At 44.5% G+C, this 18,975-nt stretch overlaps 1 protein-coding gene across 5 annotated transcripts in view; it reads left to right on the top strand.

Annotated features, from left to right (window-relative positions):
* The window catches only part of BGAL17 (beta-galactosidase 17), a 189,727-nt gene that overhangs the window by 123,118 nt on the left and 47,634 nt on the right, over positions 1–18,975 (top strand). For 2 of the 5 annotated variants that reach the window (XM_086810584.1, XM_086810582.1), the window contains exons 15-19: positions 7,579–7,629; positions 12,578–12,764; positions 12,962–13,107; positions 13,297–13,362; positions 13,523–13,654. In XM_086810584.1, the coding sequence (XP_086666710.1) occupies positions 7,579–7,629; positions 12,578–12,764; positions 12,962–13,107; positions 13,297–13,362; positions 13,523–13,615 (543 nt within the window). In that variant the 3' untranslated portion in view covers positions 13,616–13,654. Of the gene's footprint in view, positions 1–7,578; positions 7,630–12,577; positions 12,765–12,961; positions 13,108–13,296; positions 13,363–13,522; positions 13,823–18,975 lie in introns of those variants that run through there. The other 3 variants (XM_086810586.1, XM_086810585.1, XM_086810583.1) reach the window with 2 other exon arrangements.

Raw genomic sequence — 18,975 nt, 5'->3', positions numbered from 1 at the left:
AAAGGTCTCCCAGTGTAGCGTTTATGACTAAGGGACCATCCTTGCACAAATACGAGGAGTGCATCTAGGGTGATAAGTTTAGGGACTCCTCTCTAGATCAAAATGGCCATGTCCAAATGTTCTCCCTTGTGCATAACTTGAGAATCTAATTGTCTAGCCTACCTATACCAGGGATCCCCAAGTGATGTAGCAAGATTCTCTCATCCTACCAATCAAGTGTACACTACCAGTCTACCTCGCCAGATTTTTTAGGTCTCTCCACAACCCCATATGGAATACTGAGTGGACACGAAAGTTGCGAAGTATTACGAGCATTTGGGATCTTCGTACAGCAGGGTTTCTATTTTTTTTTTTGCATTTGGAATTTTTTTTCAAGGAAAAAAAAAAATTGGGGGGGGGGGGAAAAAAAACCTAACTCGTACCGTACGATATCGTACGAATTCGTACGGTATCGTACCGTACGACTTGTACGTACGAATAGGTTCGTACGCGTACGAGAAACAACTATGATTGCATAGTTCCATTTTGTCACACACTAGCATGCATTAGGTTTTACTTCTGGTTTTGGATGAATCCTGTGGTGGCCACTCATTTCTTACTTGTCCTTCTCGTGAACACGTTGGTCCTTTTTCCTCGACACTTCCTCTTGGACCTGTGGTGGTCCTCCTTCAATACCTTCTCTTGGACCTATGGCGGTCCATCCGTAGCTTCACCTCAAGATGTGCTTCTATGCTTCTAGTGTTCACTGGGACGGTGAACGGATTAATTGGTGGGGGACCTGTAGCCATCCTCACAAGGGTCACTAGTAGTCACACAAGGAGGTAATCCTTGGCTGTCCCACTCGCCAAACTTAGGGGCCACATTGGCTAACCACTTGACTGCTTGGGAGCGGTGCTCACCTACTTGTGTTCGGCGCCTCTCATCTACTGCAACGGCATTTGTTAGTGACCACTTTTAGCACTTGGCTCGTGATGGCCCAAGGGGCCATGCCCATTGTATAAAGAGAGACCTTGGTGTACTGAGAGGTGATCCCCAATGCAATACATGGTTTTGTGGTGTTCCAACTCTTGCCTACTCCAGTCTTGTGTATGCTCTGTTGTATTCCGTTCTTGAGTTTGTGTGAGTGGGTAGTGGAGTGGGACAGAGTGGTCGTTGTCTCCCTAGCTTGTGCCAACTCTTGAGGGTATATTGGCCTAGAGAGGACCCTAGTGATTTTTTGTGCGCCGACACGTCAGGCAACCGAGTTTGCTACAATGCTTTTTATTCTTAAGCTTTTTTTTAGCCTTTCATCTGTGGGAAAAACCTGTTCTCACCTTGGTTCCGTTCTGTGTGGGCTTTCCCCAAAATACTGATCAAAGCTGGTGAAAAGCTAGAATCGTGACATCCCCTTTGCCTTAGAAGTAGTTGTCCACAACTGTATAAGTCTGGTACCACCACCATATGAGCCAAAATACATCATGAAGCTTTAGCTCTGTGTTGCTCAATCATGAATCCAATAAGTAACAATAGTCACACAAGCATAGCCATAAGAGCACCGCTCTTCAAGCATAGTCACAGGGGGACAGAGGGGACGGACCCTTGGAACGGGGGGACGCCGTCCCGGGAACACTTTGGGACGGTGACGGACGGGGACGGATGGACGTCCCCAGGTGGGTGTCCCTCACAAGGGACAGCGTTCCGGCGACGGATCCAGGAGGGGACGGTTGCGAGGGACGGCTGCATGGGAATGCCCCAGGTTGATGTTTGGGCAACGATCACATTTCTTTTTGCTGTTTGGGGAGGGCTTTTCGTGGGCCTTTAGCCATAGGCCTTGAGCCTTTGAGGCTTTGGGCCTTGGCCTCTCTCTTGCCTCCCTCACACACACACTCCCTCTCACACTTCAAACTTAAGCTTCACACACACACTTTTTTTTGGTAAATCCATGAACAGTATATTATCAATGAAATTTACATGAGAGTCTCCAAAACGGAGAGCCTCAACGGGAAATCACACACACACACACTCTCTCTCTCCCTCAAGCAGCAAGCCTCAAGGGCTAAGGTTTCAAGTTTCCAGCTCTAGCCTCTCAAGACTCACACACTCTCTCCCTCACACACACACTCTCTCTCAAGCTTCACACACACACACACACACACACACACACACAGTGCACACATACCCCCACCCACCCTCACACTCAAGTTCTCCCTCAACTTTCATGGAGGCGGTGCACGGCCATGGGCATGTAAGCTTTTCCCGTGTAGGCAAGTGGGTGGCACCGACAAAGTGATTTTTAAGTGCCGTTACTATCCCTGCCCCCGTTCCCTACATACGGCCGTCCCCCGTCCCCTTCCCATCCCCCGTTCCTTGTGACTATGTCTTCAAGTCTAGGAGATCCACTGTCCATCTGTAGTATTCAACCACATCCATACCAAAGAGTAATTCCACCAAGTAGCCAATAGGCACCTTTCACATTGGGAAATGTCCAAGCTGGTGACATCCTACCGAGCTTCGTAAAAGCAACTTTAAGCTTCAATCGCTATGTCCAAGAGATAATCATGTCCCAAATAAATGGGCGAGGCTAGGCGAGTCTCCATAGATCCATAATCATGTCCCAACTTCCACGAAGTGGGTGACTCTATCGGTTACATTCACAGCAAGATATCCATCCCTATTGCAGAGGAAGAGTTGGGCTCAAGTCCAAAATCGGATATATACAAAATTCGGGCATTAAAGCCAACCGTGTTCAAGAAGATATCACGAGTCCAGATCCACGATCCGAAGTTAGATATGGGCACAAGAGCCAACTGTATCGAGAAACAAACTTTGGCTAGCTCCACCGGCCATATCAAGAGTCGACAACTCTGGTAATAGCCAGACATAGGCAAAAGATGCAACTGTGTCCCAAATATCCATAAATCCATAAGTAGCTATGAGTAGCTTTAAAAAGATGATAGAGAGAATACATAGCCACAAGACATCTTGCCATGCCAATGGACTCCATAAGGGCACCACCCCTATGATCCATACACATGCTACTGCACATGTCCATCTGTTCACAGGTACCTCCACCCTGCAGAAGAGTACAACTGGTTCACCAGGGCAACTACCCTTCCATGAAGCCAAACATGCTCGCCAGGGTTTCCCCTTCCACAAAAGTTCGCTCACCAAGGCTACCACCCTTCCATGAGCTCAGATAATACCACCCTTCTATGAGGTCACAGAATCACTCACTAGAGTTATGACCCTTCCATGAGTGAGTCCATGAGAATACATCCACAGTTGGCGTAGACATAGTCCCCTGTGAACAAGATGTCATTCCACATGACCCTTGGTGTAGACAAAATTCCCCTGCCAACGAGGCATCATGTCCACTGTACCACATGCACTTCATGTCGGTATAGCAGAAGACATACCTTGGAGGAGAGGTGGGCTCAAGTTCACTCTACCATAGCCTACTTTGGTCATTTATAGAGAAGGTGGCTAAACAAAGCAAAGCTTTTGGACATCTTTAGCAAGGAAGGTCACTTTTGGCAAAAAGGAAAAGCATGGGCTTTATGTTTAGAGCTGGCTGACTCAAAAAGACATGGGCTCAAACTGTCCTGCATGTCCATGAATCCATGCCCAAACAACCAAACTTTAATGATGTCTGAACACATTGACTCATTAACCTTATAAGTCTCATAAATGATTAAAATCCATGATGCTCATGCTTTGTGACCATCTTTTAGGCCTATCCCCATGCTAGTGAGTCCTTTGGCTTAACCCCTTCTTCTGTGGAAAATCCACATTCTCACCTTGGTTCCGTTCTATGTGTGGGCTTTCCCCCAAACATTGATCAATGTTAGTAAAGGGACCAAAATGGTGACATTGGAGCTATAAACAACGTTTGATTACTGCTTGTGCACCACACATGGTTTAATCTAGTTGTCATCCGAATAGGATGGTCCAATTGTGAAGAGAAACTCTTTTCTTGAACCCAAAAGAATGATAAGCATCGCAACCAATTGGTCCATAAATCTATTTCATACATGCCAGGCATAAATATCGTCCTGAAACATATCCAAAACAAATACAGTTCTTCTTGCCTTCTGCAAATAAGGACAAGTTTTGCTAGAAAAAAAACATAAAGCAAAAGAACTGAGCATGTATATATAAGTTGAACAAAATGTACAACTTGCATCAAGTGTAATACTTAGCTGAAAAGAAAAAGTAACCATTGGAGGATTTGATCAAACTCATAGCATACAGCTATGCCAAAAATTATTCTCAATACATATTGCTAATATCAAATATCAAATATCCGGAGATTCACCGATAGTTTCATCGTGCTCCTAATTTTCTTGCCGGGTCGGGAGGTTACAGAACACCATCATGTGTTTGATAGAACCACAGTTTAGACAGACCAGATGTAAAGCTTGCTGACGGGCTTCCGGTTGTCTAGAAGATGGAAACATCATATCAAGTTGGAACCCAATATCATTTCTGACCCTGTACTTGGGCTTTGTTTCACTAGGCTTATTCCGAAGAGTAAGTGGTATATGAGGGGTCTTGTCCAGTTCTCTGTTGTCCACCTGAGGTACCACTGAAGAAAGACAAGGTCGCTTCTTTCAAAGCGGGAGTGAGAATCCATGCTGCCTGGTCTCTTGTTTCTGTACTGTGGAGGAGGATTTGAGATCATAAGCTGATTGAACAGGTTCACCTCTATCCCGTTCTCCCACAAACATCTGTATGCCAAATCCTTGGGATTCTTTGCATACATCTGAGCCAAGTCTCCAAATATGACCATCACTGGGCTACCTTACCAGATTGTAGCTTTTCCACACACGGGTAGCGACGATAGTGGCTCAACAAAACCTCAACTTAGCCAACTGCTCCAGGATTTTGTCCAACTGTCCCATATAGAATTCCTTTTGAGTGTCAAGGGTCTTTTGAAACCCTATAGGCATATGCTCAAACAATACTTTCATATCATACCCCAATAAAGTTGTTCTGTCCATGAGATAGACGTCTGAAAAACTATGAAAATATCACGGTCCTTCCAAGATCTTTTCTCTTCTCCAACAATCAGGCAAAGAAGCTGAGCTCTTATACCACTGTAACCGATAGGAACCCGGACTAGCATAGAGAAACACTTCAAATATAAACAGAGAATAACTGCAGAAAGCTACTGAATATAAAGAGAGCACATTGAGTCAAAACGGCTGGCCCCCCATAGGTACTTCTTTATTACGTAGAAGCTTTTGCAAAGAATGCAAGGTGAGGTTGCAACTTGCACTGGATTTTCCACACGTCCTGAGTAGCCTTCTTCACAAAGCACAGCTGAGGTTCTGACAAAGCTTCACAAAGCCAAGCCAAAACAGTTCCACAGAATAGTCCGAACAGTTTTGGAGTACACCTGAAGACAACCCGCTGTCTGCAGCATTCTGTCTGAGGGCAAAAGAGGGAAAAAAACTGTACTGCCCCTGTATGATTTGCTGCTGTATGACCAGCTCTTGCGAGGGTGCTGGTATACGGCCAGCTTCTGCAGAAACCAGTCAAGAGAAGAAGAGAGAAAATAGCTGCTGTACGGCTAGTCCCTTGCGAGGGTGCTGCTGAACGGCCAGCTTCTGCAGGCGACCAGAGTTGAGAGAAGAAGAGAGGGAGAACCAGCTGCTGTCAGAGCCAGCCTGTAGGTGACCAGTAAAATTCAGGAAGAACTCTGCTGTCGGTTGCAGACATTGTGTGAGTTCTCCCAACACGGGGATATCCTCTTCTTGAGAAACTTCAATGCATGGACAACTGGAATGCAGGTATTAGCAGGGACACGAAAGATGGGAAGTTTTATCATTTATAGAGAGCTTGGTTTAAAAAAGCAAAAGCTGGGTGTTTTAAGTAAGCCAAGGCCACTTTTGGAGAAAAGGGAAAAGGATGGCCTAAATAAAGCTGGCCGGCGGCTCCATCTAGAGAGGGCATGAGCTGAAGCGATTAAAGGCAAGTTGGGGGTTGAACTTTTGAAGGATGTGCATAAGGGCACAGGCTGAAGCAACTGCATTTTTCTCCCCCTCTCTGCTGGTCGACTCAAATAGGCCGCCTACTGCTGCTGAGCAGTACCACATTCTGAAGCTAGCCCTGGCTCAACACATCCACTTGAAATGGAAATCCTCATCTCGTCTGACAAATGCGAGTCTCTTGCCCATGTGAGGCGGAAACAAGCATGCCACTTCTTTTGAACCCTGCAAAACCCCCCACCCCCCTTTCCTTCTCCCCTCAAAAAAAAAAAAAACGTGTGGTGCATGATTGCCCTCTTTAAGCTGGTCCCCATACATATCCCAATCCATCAGGTAAGCCCCCTTTTCCGGCTCTGATGAGTCTTTGTATAAAAAACGATCTCTCCTTGGGTCGGATTCCATGTGGTTTTCGGTGAAGCATATCCTTGGTCTCATAGACCCCGCCTTATCATGTGAGCATCTCACTGTTATGATGACCTGACCACCATGATAGAAATTTTTACGTCTATGAAAGACCCAAAGGGTCTATGAGACCAAAAGTAATACATGTGATTTGTGGGTAACTCAATGCCAACAAAACATGCAATGGAAAAAAAAACTACCTACCCAAAGAATACCTTGTAGGCACTAACGTAGTACGTGGGGGATGAAAAATTGTGGGATGGGATTAGCATAGGCAGTATCTTACTTAGGTTACTGTCTTCTCCAAAAGGGACTCCAGGTCTGTTATGATAGTGTCTTTTGGCTAGGTCTCCATGGACTATTTAACCTAGTTCTAAGTGATTGCTGATATGAAAAAGTTGTAAAAGGCAGTGTTGCACTCTGTCCTCCTCAGTTAACAATCTGCTATTGGACTATTTAACATAATTCTAAGTGATTGCTGATATGAGAAAGTTGTCTAAGGCAGTGATGCACTCTGTCCTCCTCAGTTAACAATCTGCTCATTCAAAGAGTTTGTGTATTGATTCTATGACAAGGTTGAATGTGTGGCAAATTGCTAGGGTATAGAAAAGAACATGAGATGAGAGCTAAATCTCCTTTTGAAACTTGTGGTTGTGACTTTGAATTGCGAATACGAAGTCGTCCTTGATGCTCATCTTCTCTAATACAAGTGCTTGTGCCCAATCAGCCTCGCTTCTTTTGGCATTGTCAGTTGGAGCCTGATACTAGTTGTCTCTACTTATGAAAGCACATTAAAACTCTGTGTTGGTAATTCTTCTCTAATACAAGTGCATATGCCCAATCAGCCTCGCTTCTTTTGGCATTGTGTTGTCAGTTGGAGACTGATATTAGTTGTCTCTAGTCATGAAAGCACATTATAACTCTGTGTTGGTAATTCTTCTCTAATACAAGTGCATGTGCCCAATCAGCCTCGCTTATTTTGTCTAGTCAGTTGGAGCCTGATATTTTTTGTCTCTACTCATTAAAGCACATTAAAACTCTGAGTTGGTAATTCCTGGTCAAAATTACCTTGTTCGCGAATAATCGTTTTTCTTTTTGCTAAAAGGGGTTTTCCACTCAACAGTGAGTAGATGGCAGAGAAAAAAATATCGTGAATGTTGCCACCTCTTTGCACTTCCTTGGCTTGAGAAAGTGTTTGCTTTTGCAGGTGGAAAACATGGGGCGGTTGAATTATGGGCCCTTCTTATATGATCCCAAGGTTGTCTGTCAACATTATCGTAACTTCTTCACATGGTTGTATACAGTTTGCATTATCAATTCCCTTTTCCTTCTATATATTTGCATTGCATTTCTCCTTCGGCCGTTTGAATTATCAAGCCCTTTAGAAGAAGCTTGGTTTAAGACATCCCAGGTGCTTGTATCAGAACTAAAATCTAAGAACTTTGTGTGTGTGACCACATAGCATAGTTGAGTGTTTGACTTCGTAGATACATGTTGATCCAATCCTGTTGTTTCTGTTGGACTAGCATTTGGGTTAACAGACTTTTCCTCTAAATTCTTTCTATATAGGTTACGTGATGTTCTTATCTTCCTTACTAGCTTCACTCTCAACAATGGTATTCTTGACCTCTCCTTTCAAAACGACTCTTGAAATTTTAGTCACTGATCAAAAGTATCCCGTGGATTGAACTTGATGAACGGAAGGGCTAGTGGGTCATCCTTCTACCTGTGGTACATGTGATGCCCTCTAGGAGTTCCAGCAATTCTGCCTCCAAGGCTCTGAAGATCTGATGGCAAAGTTTTGCGTGTTCACGATAATATTTTGCGTGTTCACGATAATATTTTGCTATTTGGAGAATAATTTCTTCGACATGGAGGCAAGGCCTGTGCTCTGCTTGGAGGATGGCGAGGGTCATGTCCTCAGACTCACATATCTGTGGATCACCACCATGCCTGCTGTTGAGGTTTTGGTAATCCCTTGGACCAGGGAGCCCCTCAGTAGTATTGGGGCTTGGCACATCTGACCAGCGCACAACAGTGACACTATGGAGGCTATGGTGCCCCTCTCCCCTGCCTTTTTTCTCGGGGGAGTGAGTGGAGACCATTTGTTTCGTTTGGACAGGCTTTATCCGCACCCCCCAAGGACACTTTCAGGGTGACTTAGAGGTCATGCAGCATAGACATGGGGGGGAGGGGGGGTACATGCCCCAAATTTTTTATATAAGTTTATAATATGCAAAAAATATGTTGCCTTGCCTGCAAAACAATATTAAACATGCATCATTTACACATTAAACCATGTTTACAAGTTAAAACTAAAGAATCTTGGTGACCTCTGGGCACCCAACCGACCAATTGGCATCCTCTTCTTTGTATGGAAGAGGGCCCGAGTGCTCGAGTTCCTCTCACAAGGACCAGAACTGCAATTGTGTGAGAGGACTCGAATGGTGAGGCGTTTCTGCCATTAAAAGACAGAAACTTTGTAAGTATTAACCATCATTGATCAATGCATTATGTACGTGTTATAACTTATAAGTTGAAATAACAGTCTTGACTTTTAGTGTTGAACTCACCAAGTGAGGGGTATTGATCCCATACTCCTCCCACCATGAGATTGGTTGAAGCTGTGTCTCTCGCATGACAACAATCTGTCTACCAAATGCGTGGTTGGCATTCGTGTACACTAGCCGCTCATCCTCCAAGCATCTCATGAGTTCCACGTTGCCTCCTGTCCATTTGTGAATGTAATCTTGACATCCGTCTTCCAACGTTGCACATTACCATACTGCTCCTCACTCGGCCAGAGAGGATGCAATATCACTATCCTCCCAAACCACAATGAACTTATGTGCAAATCTCGTTTGTGAGGGCTTTAGTAGCTGAAGGTCACTATTGGCACGATACATTGCCAAGACCTTGTAACAAACCTCACTAAGCTATGCACAATGTCAAAGATGTTCGCAATCCACCCAATCTTTGCAAGATCTTCAATGAGCATGTCTAGGCTATGGGATGCACATGGAGTCCATATAATCTGCAAGAACTCATCCTCTAGCATTCGTCCCATAGAGACAGTTGCTACCATTGTCAGTGACCACCTCCACTATGTTTTGCGGGCCTATCTCCATGATAGCCTCCCGCAAGTGTGACCATATAAACTCTTGTGTCACGAGTGTCTGAGGTATAGATGCATCAATGGCATGCAAAAATATAGTGCCCTTGCAACAGGACACCATAAGATAGTACACATTCCATAACATAACAATGTGCAACCATATTTGGTCCAAGTGGCTTTTAATGGCTTAATCTCCACCTCCACTACTTGCTGCTCCTTTTTGAGCTCTTTAGCGCGCAAGGTCTCATAGGAGGGTCCCTCCCACTCACATCCAATGCGGCTGATTGTCCTCATGGCCTTTTTTCCATCGTGGGGTGCGCACAATGTGAAAAGACAAAGCACATTGGATGAAAAGCCTAGTGAGTTCCCTAGTTGCATCATTAATTGCTGTTGCATGCTTGCTTGAATGCTTGCTCTCTTTAGAGAGGCTCTAGGTCCTACAGGCAAAGCTTCGTGTTGCTGTGGAAGTGGAACTACTAGCACCCTCGAATCTTGCTATGGGAGTGGAACTACCAGGACACCGAATCCTACTTGGCTATGTGCATCTTCCTATGAGTCCAACCGTATTCTCTTTGATGCATCACCTATATCCTCACTAGCATCAATATCTTTAGACAGAGCATCCTTAACACGGATTATGGTACCTCCTGAGCAAACCCCACAAAAATTACATTTCCACTTTTGGGTGCTTGAACCACCATATCTTTTGATACAAGAGTGACATGAGCCCACATGGCATCCCTGGTGTGAGCCATCTTGACAAAGGCAAGGCAAGATTGGCACCCTGGCTTGAAAACCCCCAAATTTCAAAATCCGCTTTTTTCTTGCAAAATCTTCATTTTATTTTTTTGCAAAATCAAATAAAAAAGGTGAAAATCAACATAACCAACCTGAGAGATGGGACGCAAGTAAGCTAAGAAGTGCAGGAGGACCTTGAAGGGGCTGATTTTTGCAACGTAGGAGCTTCCTCGTTGGTTTTCACTAGTGTTTTTTTCGAAGAAAGAGCTCTCTGGATTAAAAAATGCCCAAATCATACTGATAACAAGTGGTAGGAAAAAAAATGTGTTTCATTTGAGAGAAACGTTTCTGAAACGTTTCGTTTCATAAAATTTGAATAAAACACGTTTCTTGGCAACTATGATACGCAGGGTGGCCCTAACATGACCGCGCAGGTTTGCGGTCATAGTCTGTGTCACCGTCTACGGTGTAGACTTGGCCCATAAAGATGTACTAGACATTGTGTAGCAGTGTCTCCACATGCCCCACCTCCTATGGCTTTTTGGCCTCTTCTTGGGCCCCATTTGGGCCCAACAATGTTAGGACAGGGTGTCCAAAAGCAAAGTCTTATCTACTCCATTTGTGGACTATTATGTGATAACGGTCCAGTGTAGCATGTAGCCTACTTGGCAGCGTGGCAAATCTATTCGAAGCCGTCTCTAAACCATTTGGCCTTCCTTTGTCCCCAAGCTTGGACAAGTTTGGCACCAGGTTCAACACACTATCTTCCATGCTTATGACGATGGCACAGAGAGCATCTGAATCCCTTCGTCCCCAAATTGGACAAGGTCGGCAGCAGGTGGTATAGGGTTGCCCTCTGCATCCCTTCTTGGTGGCGGGTGAACATCAGCACCAAAGATGGTGTCCCAAAGCTCATAGGAGGAAAGAATAGCGTTAAGCTTGAACTTCCAGAGGGGATAATTGGTGTCGTTAAGCTTTCCATCAACATTGAATGGTGGTGGGCGGGGTCTTGCCAACAGATGCCATTTATCTAAGGGACTGCTAGACAACAATTAGAAAATAAGTTTTGTATCGACCGGAGCTCTGATACCATGGAAGAGAATACAACGTACGGTGGTATACAAGACAACACTCACAAGAAGTAGGATCTTTCACACCACAAAACTTTAAAACTCAAATTGCACAACAACAAAGATAGAGAAGAATACCATATTACTGAAGTGATACAATAGATGGCAAATCCTCACACCTATTTGCTCCTATGAAGAGAGCTTCGATGTTTGATCTGGAACTCCCAAGATGCAGGCTATATGCTAGTAGAAGCTAGGGAGTAAACTCACAGTGATGGCTGATGAACTGTGTGGAGATGGGGCTGGCCGTGTATCTATATAGCCCTGTAAACGCACGGCGGCTTTGACATGTCCATGTAGGTCTGCGGTCATAGTTGGTACTAAATATAATATCCATAGTTGACAGGTCCATGTAGGTCTGCAGTCATGTTTAAGAGCATTGATATCCAATACACACACACCCTCCCCCCCTTCCTTTTCCCTTCCCTTCTCTTCTCTGGCAAGTATGTAGTGTTCCTCTCCAAGAGTGGCCAGCCGTGGAGCCCCGCCTCCCTTTCCCCAAGGCTGTACTCCCTCCGAGGGTGCCTAGCCATTGAGAGATTCCCCCACCCCCCTCTTTTTTCTACTAACAGAAGGATCTTTTTATGGGGAGAGAAAACCCGCTGATTTTGGATTCTTTGTTGCAGCCTTGAAGTCAACCTTGCTGACCTCCTCCAACTGTTGAGACTGCTTGGAGGCATTTCAGTGATTGTTTTGTTTCACTGTTTTGTGAAACTATATGGTTCTCTTGCCCATGACTTTTTAACCTCACTGTTTTCGTTTGTGCATGTTTTACTCTTTTGTATCAAAAAGTTCCTCCTCTGTCTTCCGGAGCAGCATGATCTTTGTGAAAGGGATTCTCTACAACAGTGGGTTCTATGGCCTTCTTTAGTTTCACCTTACTATCTTCCATGAAGATGGCATCCCTACTAATTACCACCTTCCTCTTTACTGTTTCATAAAACCCATATGAATCACGTTGGGGAGCATAACCCCGTAATATGCATTTCCCTGATTTAGCATCTAGCTCTGCTCATCTGAAACACGTATGTAGGATATATGGCCAAATGTTCTCAAGTCTGTTATTCTCCTTGAACCATCCACAGAGGCCTGAGATTTTCTTTCATGCATTTATACACCTTTCTACTAATAGAAGTATGTATTTTTTGGAAAAGGAAAAAAACCTTAGATGTTCATGTGTGCTACAAGAGATACCTAATTAGAAAAATGAATTTGGTTGCCAGGGAATACTCTCGTCTGTACTATTGGATGGAGTGCCAATACTAGAATGGACCATTTACTCGATTCCTTTGGATAATCTGTCACCACTGAAATCTTTAATAATAAGAAACTTGCAACAGAAGTGCTTGGCAGTGACCACAGGATCGAAAAAGTTATTAGAATCATCTACGGACTCAACATGTAATTCAGGTATTGTGTAAGGTTTTATAAAGTATGACATCGAACTGAATTTGCACTTTGATTATATGGTTCTAGCATCACAACCACAAGATGGCTAAGTTGGAATCTCCAGTCAATGAAAAGACCTAGGCTAGGCTGTTACTCTCGGTAATGTTTACAGTGCTAAGATTACTAAGATTAATGCTAGGAGTGGTTATGCATGACAGAGATTTTATCGATGGACATAGGCTTCTACTCTGGTGTGTTGCAAATTGAGCAGTCTGAAGAACCAGCTGATTCATTCATTTCATTGAAGGGGTGGACTAAGGGCTTGGCTTTTGTGAATGGCTTCAATTTAGGACGCTATTGGACAGTAAGCTAATAGATTTTTCAAAGAATAAAAGTTCCACCATTGACTTTATGAGAAGTCTTTGTAGCAAGATTCTGATACTTTTATTGCTTGTGAGCACTAGATAAGATAGCTCTAATTTTTTTCACACACAGCTTAGGGCTAACTAAGTTGCATATTCTATTAGATTAATGTTTGTTCATTTCTTTGCAGACTGCTGGGCCTCAGTGTACGTTATACATTCCAGGCCCACTGCTACATCAAGGAGGAAATGAATTGGTGAGGCCTTAATAGCTCTCTGGCATATTATTGTACTATGTTGAAAATAGAGCCTTTAAAATGTAGATCATGTTTTGTTAGATTGAATATAGTACCTGAATAATAATGTAAAAGGAGACAGATAGTTAATTGTTCATTTTTCTCATCTCTTGACATGCAGTTGATTTTTGAGCTAGAGAAACCTCATACTGAACTTGAGGTGGAACTTGTACACGAGCCAGATTTCACATGCGGGGGGCTTCGAAATGCTTGATGTAGGCATCATTTTATCTCTGCTTCTGGGCAGTCGATGGTAAATAAATGCTTATTTTACCTCCCCTAGGAATCCGAATAAGTTGAGGTTGGAATTAAATGTTTCAGTGTTGCAAAAAGAACATGCTTGCACTAACATCAGAGACACAAATTCCAAATTAGACTTTTGACTTGGGAATCAATTCATGAAACACGGGGCATAAAAATCAATACTTGCAAGGTCATTAGGTTTCAAAAGTTTCGTGAGGTGGATGCCTCTAACTAGGCTTTCCCAAACCACTATTTTTTTAATTCAGAAAGGAGACTTCTATTAAGTACGAAAATTTTTACAAAATGGAGATTTCACACCAAGCAAGGTTGAGATCTCAACCAATCAGGAGCCCAGTGCTGCCAATAGGGTCCTGAATGAGAGGATGTGAAAAAGTGTAACTCAAATCTGGCCTGCTGATCATGACATAGATCAAACTCTCCATAATATTCCAGTGGGGTCCTCTAACACATAACCTGCATCCACACTGAGCTTGCCATTTTGATCTAATGGCACCAAGATTGGCTTACAACCAACCATTCCATACTTGGAAACATGTCGAGTACATACTGTGTTTGTGACATCCAAATACCATCAAGTGTGGGAATGACCTCAGTGCCCAAAAAGTAGCGCATATCTCCCAAATCCTTTATGTCAAACTTCCTTTTGAGAAGACTTTTCACATGCTTAATCTCTTCCAAGTTGTCACCCCCAACAATAAGATCATCTACATAGATGGTGATGATCACAATACCCTTATCACTTTTCACATGCTTAATCTCTTCCAAGTTGTCACCCCCAACAATAAGATCATCTACATAGACGGTGATGATCACAATACCCTTATCACTTTTGTGCACATACAAAGAGTGATCTGCATCTACCATATGAAAACCAATAGTAACAAGATACTCAGTAATCTTGTCATGCCATGCTCATGGAGCTTGCTTCAGCCCATATAAGGCCTTATGAAGCTTACATACATACTCTGGGTGACCTGTATCCTTAAAACCAGGCGGCTGATCCATATACACTTCTTCTCTTCTAAGTCACCATGCAAGAACACATTTTTTACATCCATTTGATATAAAACTAGCCTTTAGCTACAACCACCGTTATCACATCCCTCACAGTTTCCATCTTTGCAACAGGGAAAAAGGTCTCCTCATAATCCCATGTGTCTGCGCATATCCTTTGGCTACCAATCTAGCCTTGTACGTGCTTATGCTACCATCACTGCTATGTTTCACCTTATATACCCACTTACATCCAATAGCTTTCTTGCCTTTAGGTAATGGCACCAAATCCCAAGCTTTACATCTTATTGGCTCATCTATGAGACATCTACCCCTTTATCTATGGCAACGGAATCACACTAAGGATAGAGCGACTCACTCACAACCTCATATCCCAATATTCTAATGCTTGGCTATTCCATCAACTCCTCTCAGTTTGACTAGGCATAATCCATGAGGTTTTTCCTTTAAAAATGACTTGCACATGGTCTTTTTTTTTAACAACGGCCATTTTTAGATTAAAAAAACGGCCTGTGCATGGAAAAAAGACCAACACACATTGCTCCACTCTCTCATAAATTGGGCGCGCTTCCTCTCTGTAACCCTCGAAGATCCCTAGATTCTGGCCCAAGTACCCATAATGGTGTGAATAATATCACTCCAAATCCTGCAAAGACACTAAGAAACAAGAACGGGAGTACCCTCAATGGCCTCAGTGCATCTAGCCTTCAAGATATTCCAGGCTGAGATGATAGCAATAATCTCCCAAGAACTGTCTAACCTCTATGCCGGAGGGACAAAGTGTGAAAGTGGCAAATCCTGAAGACAACACTGCCGAGCAACTCCTTGCCTAACCATAATGGCCAAGCTCCTGTCAGTCCCCTCGAACCTCAGCTGAGGCCCAGACTGTGCCAACCAAATGATAGAACCAAAAGAAATGATAGCATCCCTCTTAATCCTACCAAAGAGAGGTGCAATCGCAGACCAAACCCTCTGTGCTTCCCTACATTCCGTTAAACAATGGTAAACTGATTCCAAAACTCCTGCACATCTAGGGCATGCTGGGCAAGCACAAGTAGCCGACCTCCACTGATTGGTGGCCAGACCACCGTGAAGGGAAACCCAGATAAAGGAGGAAATCTGTGGCTTCCTATAAGAATGCCACAATCTCCGCCAAAATACCCTCTGAATGTCAATCGAAATGCCGTAAGACTCCCAATGGGGTCTAAGAGTAGGGACACTTTGAATGTGTCCCCCAAGATAAGATGTCTAGCATTCCGCACCGTATAACTGAAAAAATGCATGCTTTTTAAAGGGTTACAAGCATCCTTCCACTCCCACTCACTGGGGTCCCAATGCAAATGTCTGATAGGGCAGCCACCGAACAACCAAAGGCTAACACTCTTTGTGATCATCCCTCGGGGGGGGGGGGGGTGTTGGGGGTCAACAAAGACGTGCTTCCCTAACCTGCCAACAACTCTGACTGGACGAATCTGGGGGCCCTCAGTAAGGTACTGCACATCACATCTCTCTAGCTGCCATCCGTCCTGTATAGAAAAAAAGACCGGTACATCATCCTCCCTAGGCAAGGAGATACCCATAACCTGAAGAGGAACACTTGTCCCAGAGAAAACCCCAAACCAAGAATGATGACGACCTTCCAAAAAAGATCCAGAAATCCAGTGGTTGGGAATGGCTGCATCAATCTGAGCAATCCTCCGGCTAGAGCCTATCAAATGCTGCGTGAAATCCAATCTTTGCACCTCGGTAAGGCTCTAAAACCTCTTCCAAGCCAACACAGTGGGGCATAGGGTCTCCCAACCAGCCTAGAGAATATTCATAGCTGCCCCAAGAGGCCTACCATGCACATCTAAGATCAAATCATTCCAAAGAATGGGCTGCCTGTTAGCTTCCTCCGTTGAACGCGGGGGGATGTGTACCAAAAAACTCCTCAGGCAGTCCCAGGCCCGTAGGAGGGATCTAAGCAGGGGGGATGAAGGGGAGCGGTGAACTGCATCTGAAAAAATAAAGCGTGAGCTGAGAATCTAGTCACCTCCGTGAGCAGGGACACACTGCATGATCTGCTGCATGAGAAAGTCCTTCCACGGCTCAGTGCCTGGAAGAAAGCCCCTAACAACAAGCTTACTGTCAATGATATTCAATCCCCCTTCCTGCTTAGGCCTGATAATGGTTTCCCAGGCAACTTTGGCCCTGGTGTGTGCATTTCCATCAAGCCCTGACCAAAGAAAGTTCCAAATAAGGCGACAAAGCTGGCCAATGCAGCCCTTATGAAAAATCCAGCACGAAGCAATAAACCAAGTCGTGGCTAGCAAAACTTGGTTAACCACCAAAGCTCTAGAGGCCAAGTCGAGCTTCCTCCTACTCCAGTGATGAAGTTTGCTTTTAATGCTTAAGAGCACTAGAGCAAATTGTTGTGGAGGGGAGATGTCAACGCCCACCTGACAACCAAGGTATTTGGCAGAGCCTCTCTCAATCCAAGTAAAATCAACATCTGTACCCCAATCTGCAAGAGGAGAATCACTGATCCAAAAACCAACTGATTTATGCCAATTGATAGTAGCTCCTACTTCCAAACAAAAGGTCTCCAAGGTTGTCCGGAAAGCACATAAACAAGCATGTGAAGCCTCAAGGAACAATGCCGTATCATCTACTAACTCAGAGTCCAAAAACACTTCCTCTGTGCATAAAGGCAGCCTGAGACCCACAACACCAGGGGCAGCCTAAAGAAACCTGCTCATAGCCTTAGCTACAATGACGTACAGTAAGGGGGCGAGGGGACAGCCCTGCCTCACTGAACGGGAAATCTGAAAACGCTCGCCGCGCCCCCCACAAGCTAAAACAGTGCTATGAGCCTCCCTGTATAAGCAGGACACCCCTCTGATCCAGTTTTGGGAAAACCCCATATGTGCCATAGTGCCCTCCAAAAAATCCCAATCCACTCTGTCATAAGCTTTTTCAAAATCAAGCAAAAGAATGGCAAGAGGCCGCTGACTAGACTTTGCCCACTCGACAGCTTCCTAGAAAGAAAAGATGTTATCAAATATACTCCTTCCTTGGAGGAACCCATTCTGTGTATCATGGATAGTCCTTTGGAGAATCGGCTGCAACCTTATACTCAAGGCTTTAGCTAAGATCTTATATGCAGATCCAAGGAGAGTTATGGGCCTCCATTGTTTGATGTTAGTCTTGTCCCTACTCTTGGGGATAAGGTGAATCAGCCCCTCCGTGAGGTATGGCGGCATCATACCCGACAGCCACATTTCCTGAAGGGCAACAGTGATAGCATCTCCAATATGATCTCCAAAAAGAATAAAGAAGGCGGGAGAAAGACCATCATCCCCTGGGCATGAACCACTGGAAAGAGCATGTAGTGCGTGAAGGAATTCATCCTTCGAGAAAGGGGCATCCAGGGAAGGACACATAGCATTTGTAATGAGCCTGGGCATGCACTCCCAAACTTTCTGCCGTGCCTTCTCTCTCGGAGGAGAGGGTACCTCTACGTCAACAAAGACCGATAAAAATATGAAGCAATACCCCTTACCTTATCAGGCTCAATCTGAACCTCACCTTGTGAATCCTGCAAATACCTCACAGAATCCGTGCTATGGGAAGGCCTGTGCGCTGAAAAAAACTCTTTGTTGCATTTGCCACCCATCTGAGTCCAAAAAGCCTCGTTCGCATGAAACGCGATCTAAGCCCTCTTGTCAATGGCCAATTGCAGCTCTGCTCTAACTGTGGTCAAGAGGTCTGTAATCCAAGACGTATGTGGATGCTTTTCATGTTCCCTCTGAAGAGAAACAATCCTACGCCTAATAGCTCTCTCCTTGTCCAGAGCTTCCTTCTTCTTGGACAAGGCAGCGCTATGAAAATGATGGCTAGTCCTCTCAAGAGCCAGCGCAATATTATGACGAGGATCAGGACCATCACAAGATCTCCATCTCTCTCTGATCTCAAGGGAGATGTCAGCATCTAGATAAAGAGAGTCGGGGATATGGACACAGGGAGAGGTTGAGCGAGCCCCATGCTCCCTGAGACACAAAACAACAGGGCAATGATCAGATTTGGTGGTGCCAGGCATAATAGCAATGGTGCCTCCTCTCTCCAGGGACCAATCATCCACATAAAATCTGTCCAGACGTGCAAAGATGCTCTCATTCCCGCTCTTGCGGTTATGCCAAGAGAAAGATAAGGAGTTTGGCCTTCTCTGGAAGTCATCCTCAATCCAGCGATCCCTGCCAAAGAAAGAGAGAGTGAACCTCTCCCATGAGGCTCGCTCCAAAGGGTGTAAACCCCCTT

This window comes from Cibotium barometz, chromosome 16, assembly GCF_041138505.1.
Source record: "Cibotium barometz isolate CiBa-2024 chromosome 16, ASM4113850v1, whole genome shotgun sequence".
Taxonomy (NCBI): domain Eukaryota; kingdom Viridiplantae; phylum Streptophyta; class Polypodiopsida; order Cyatheales; family Cibotiaceae; genus Cibotium; species Cibotium barometz.
The sequence above is the reverse complement of the archived record's forward strand: the minus strand, read 5'-3'. Positions and strand labels throughout refer to the sequence as shown.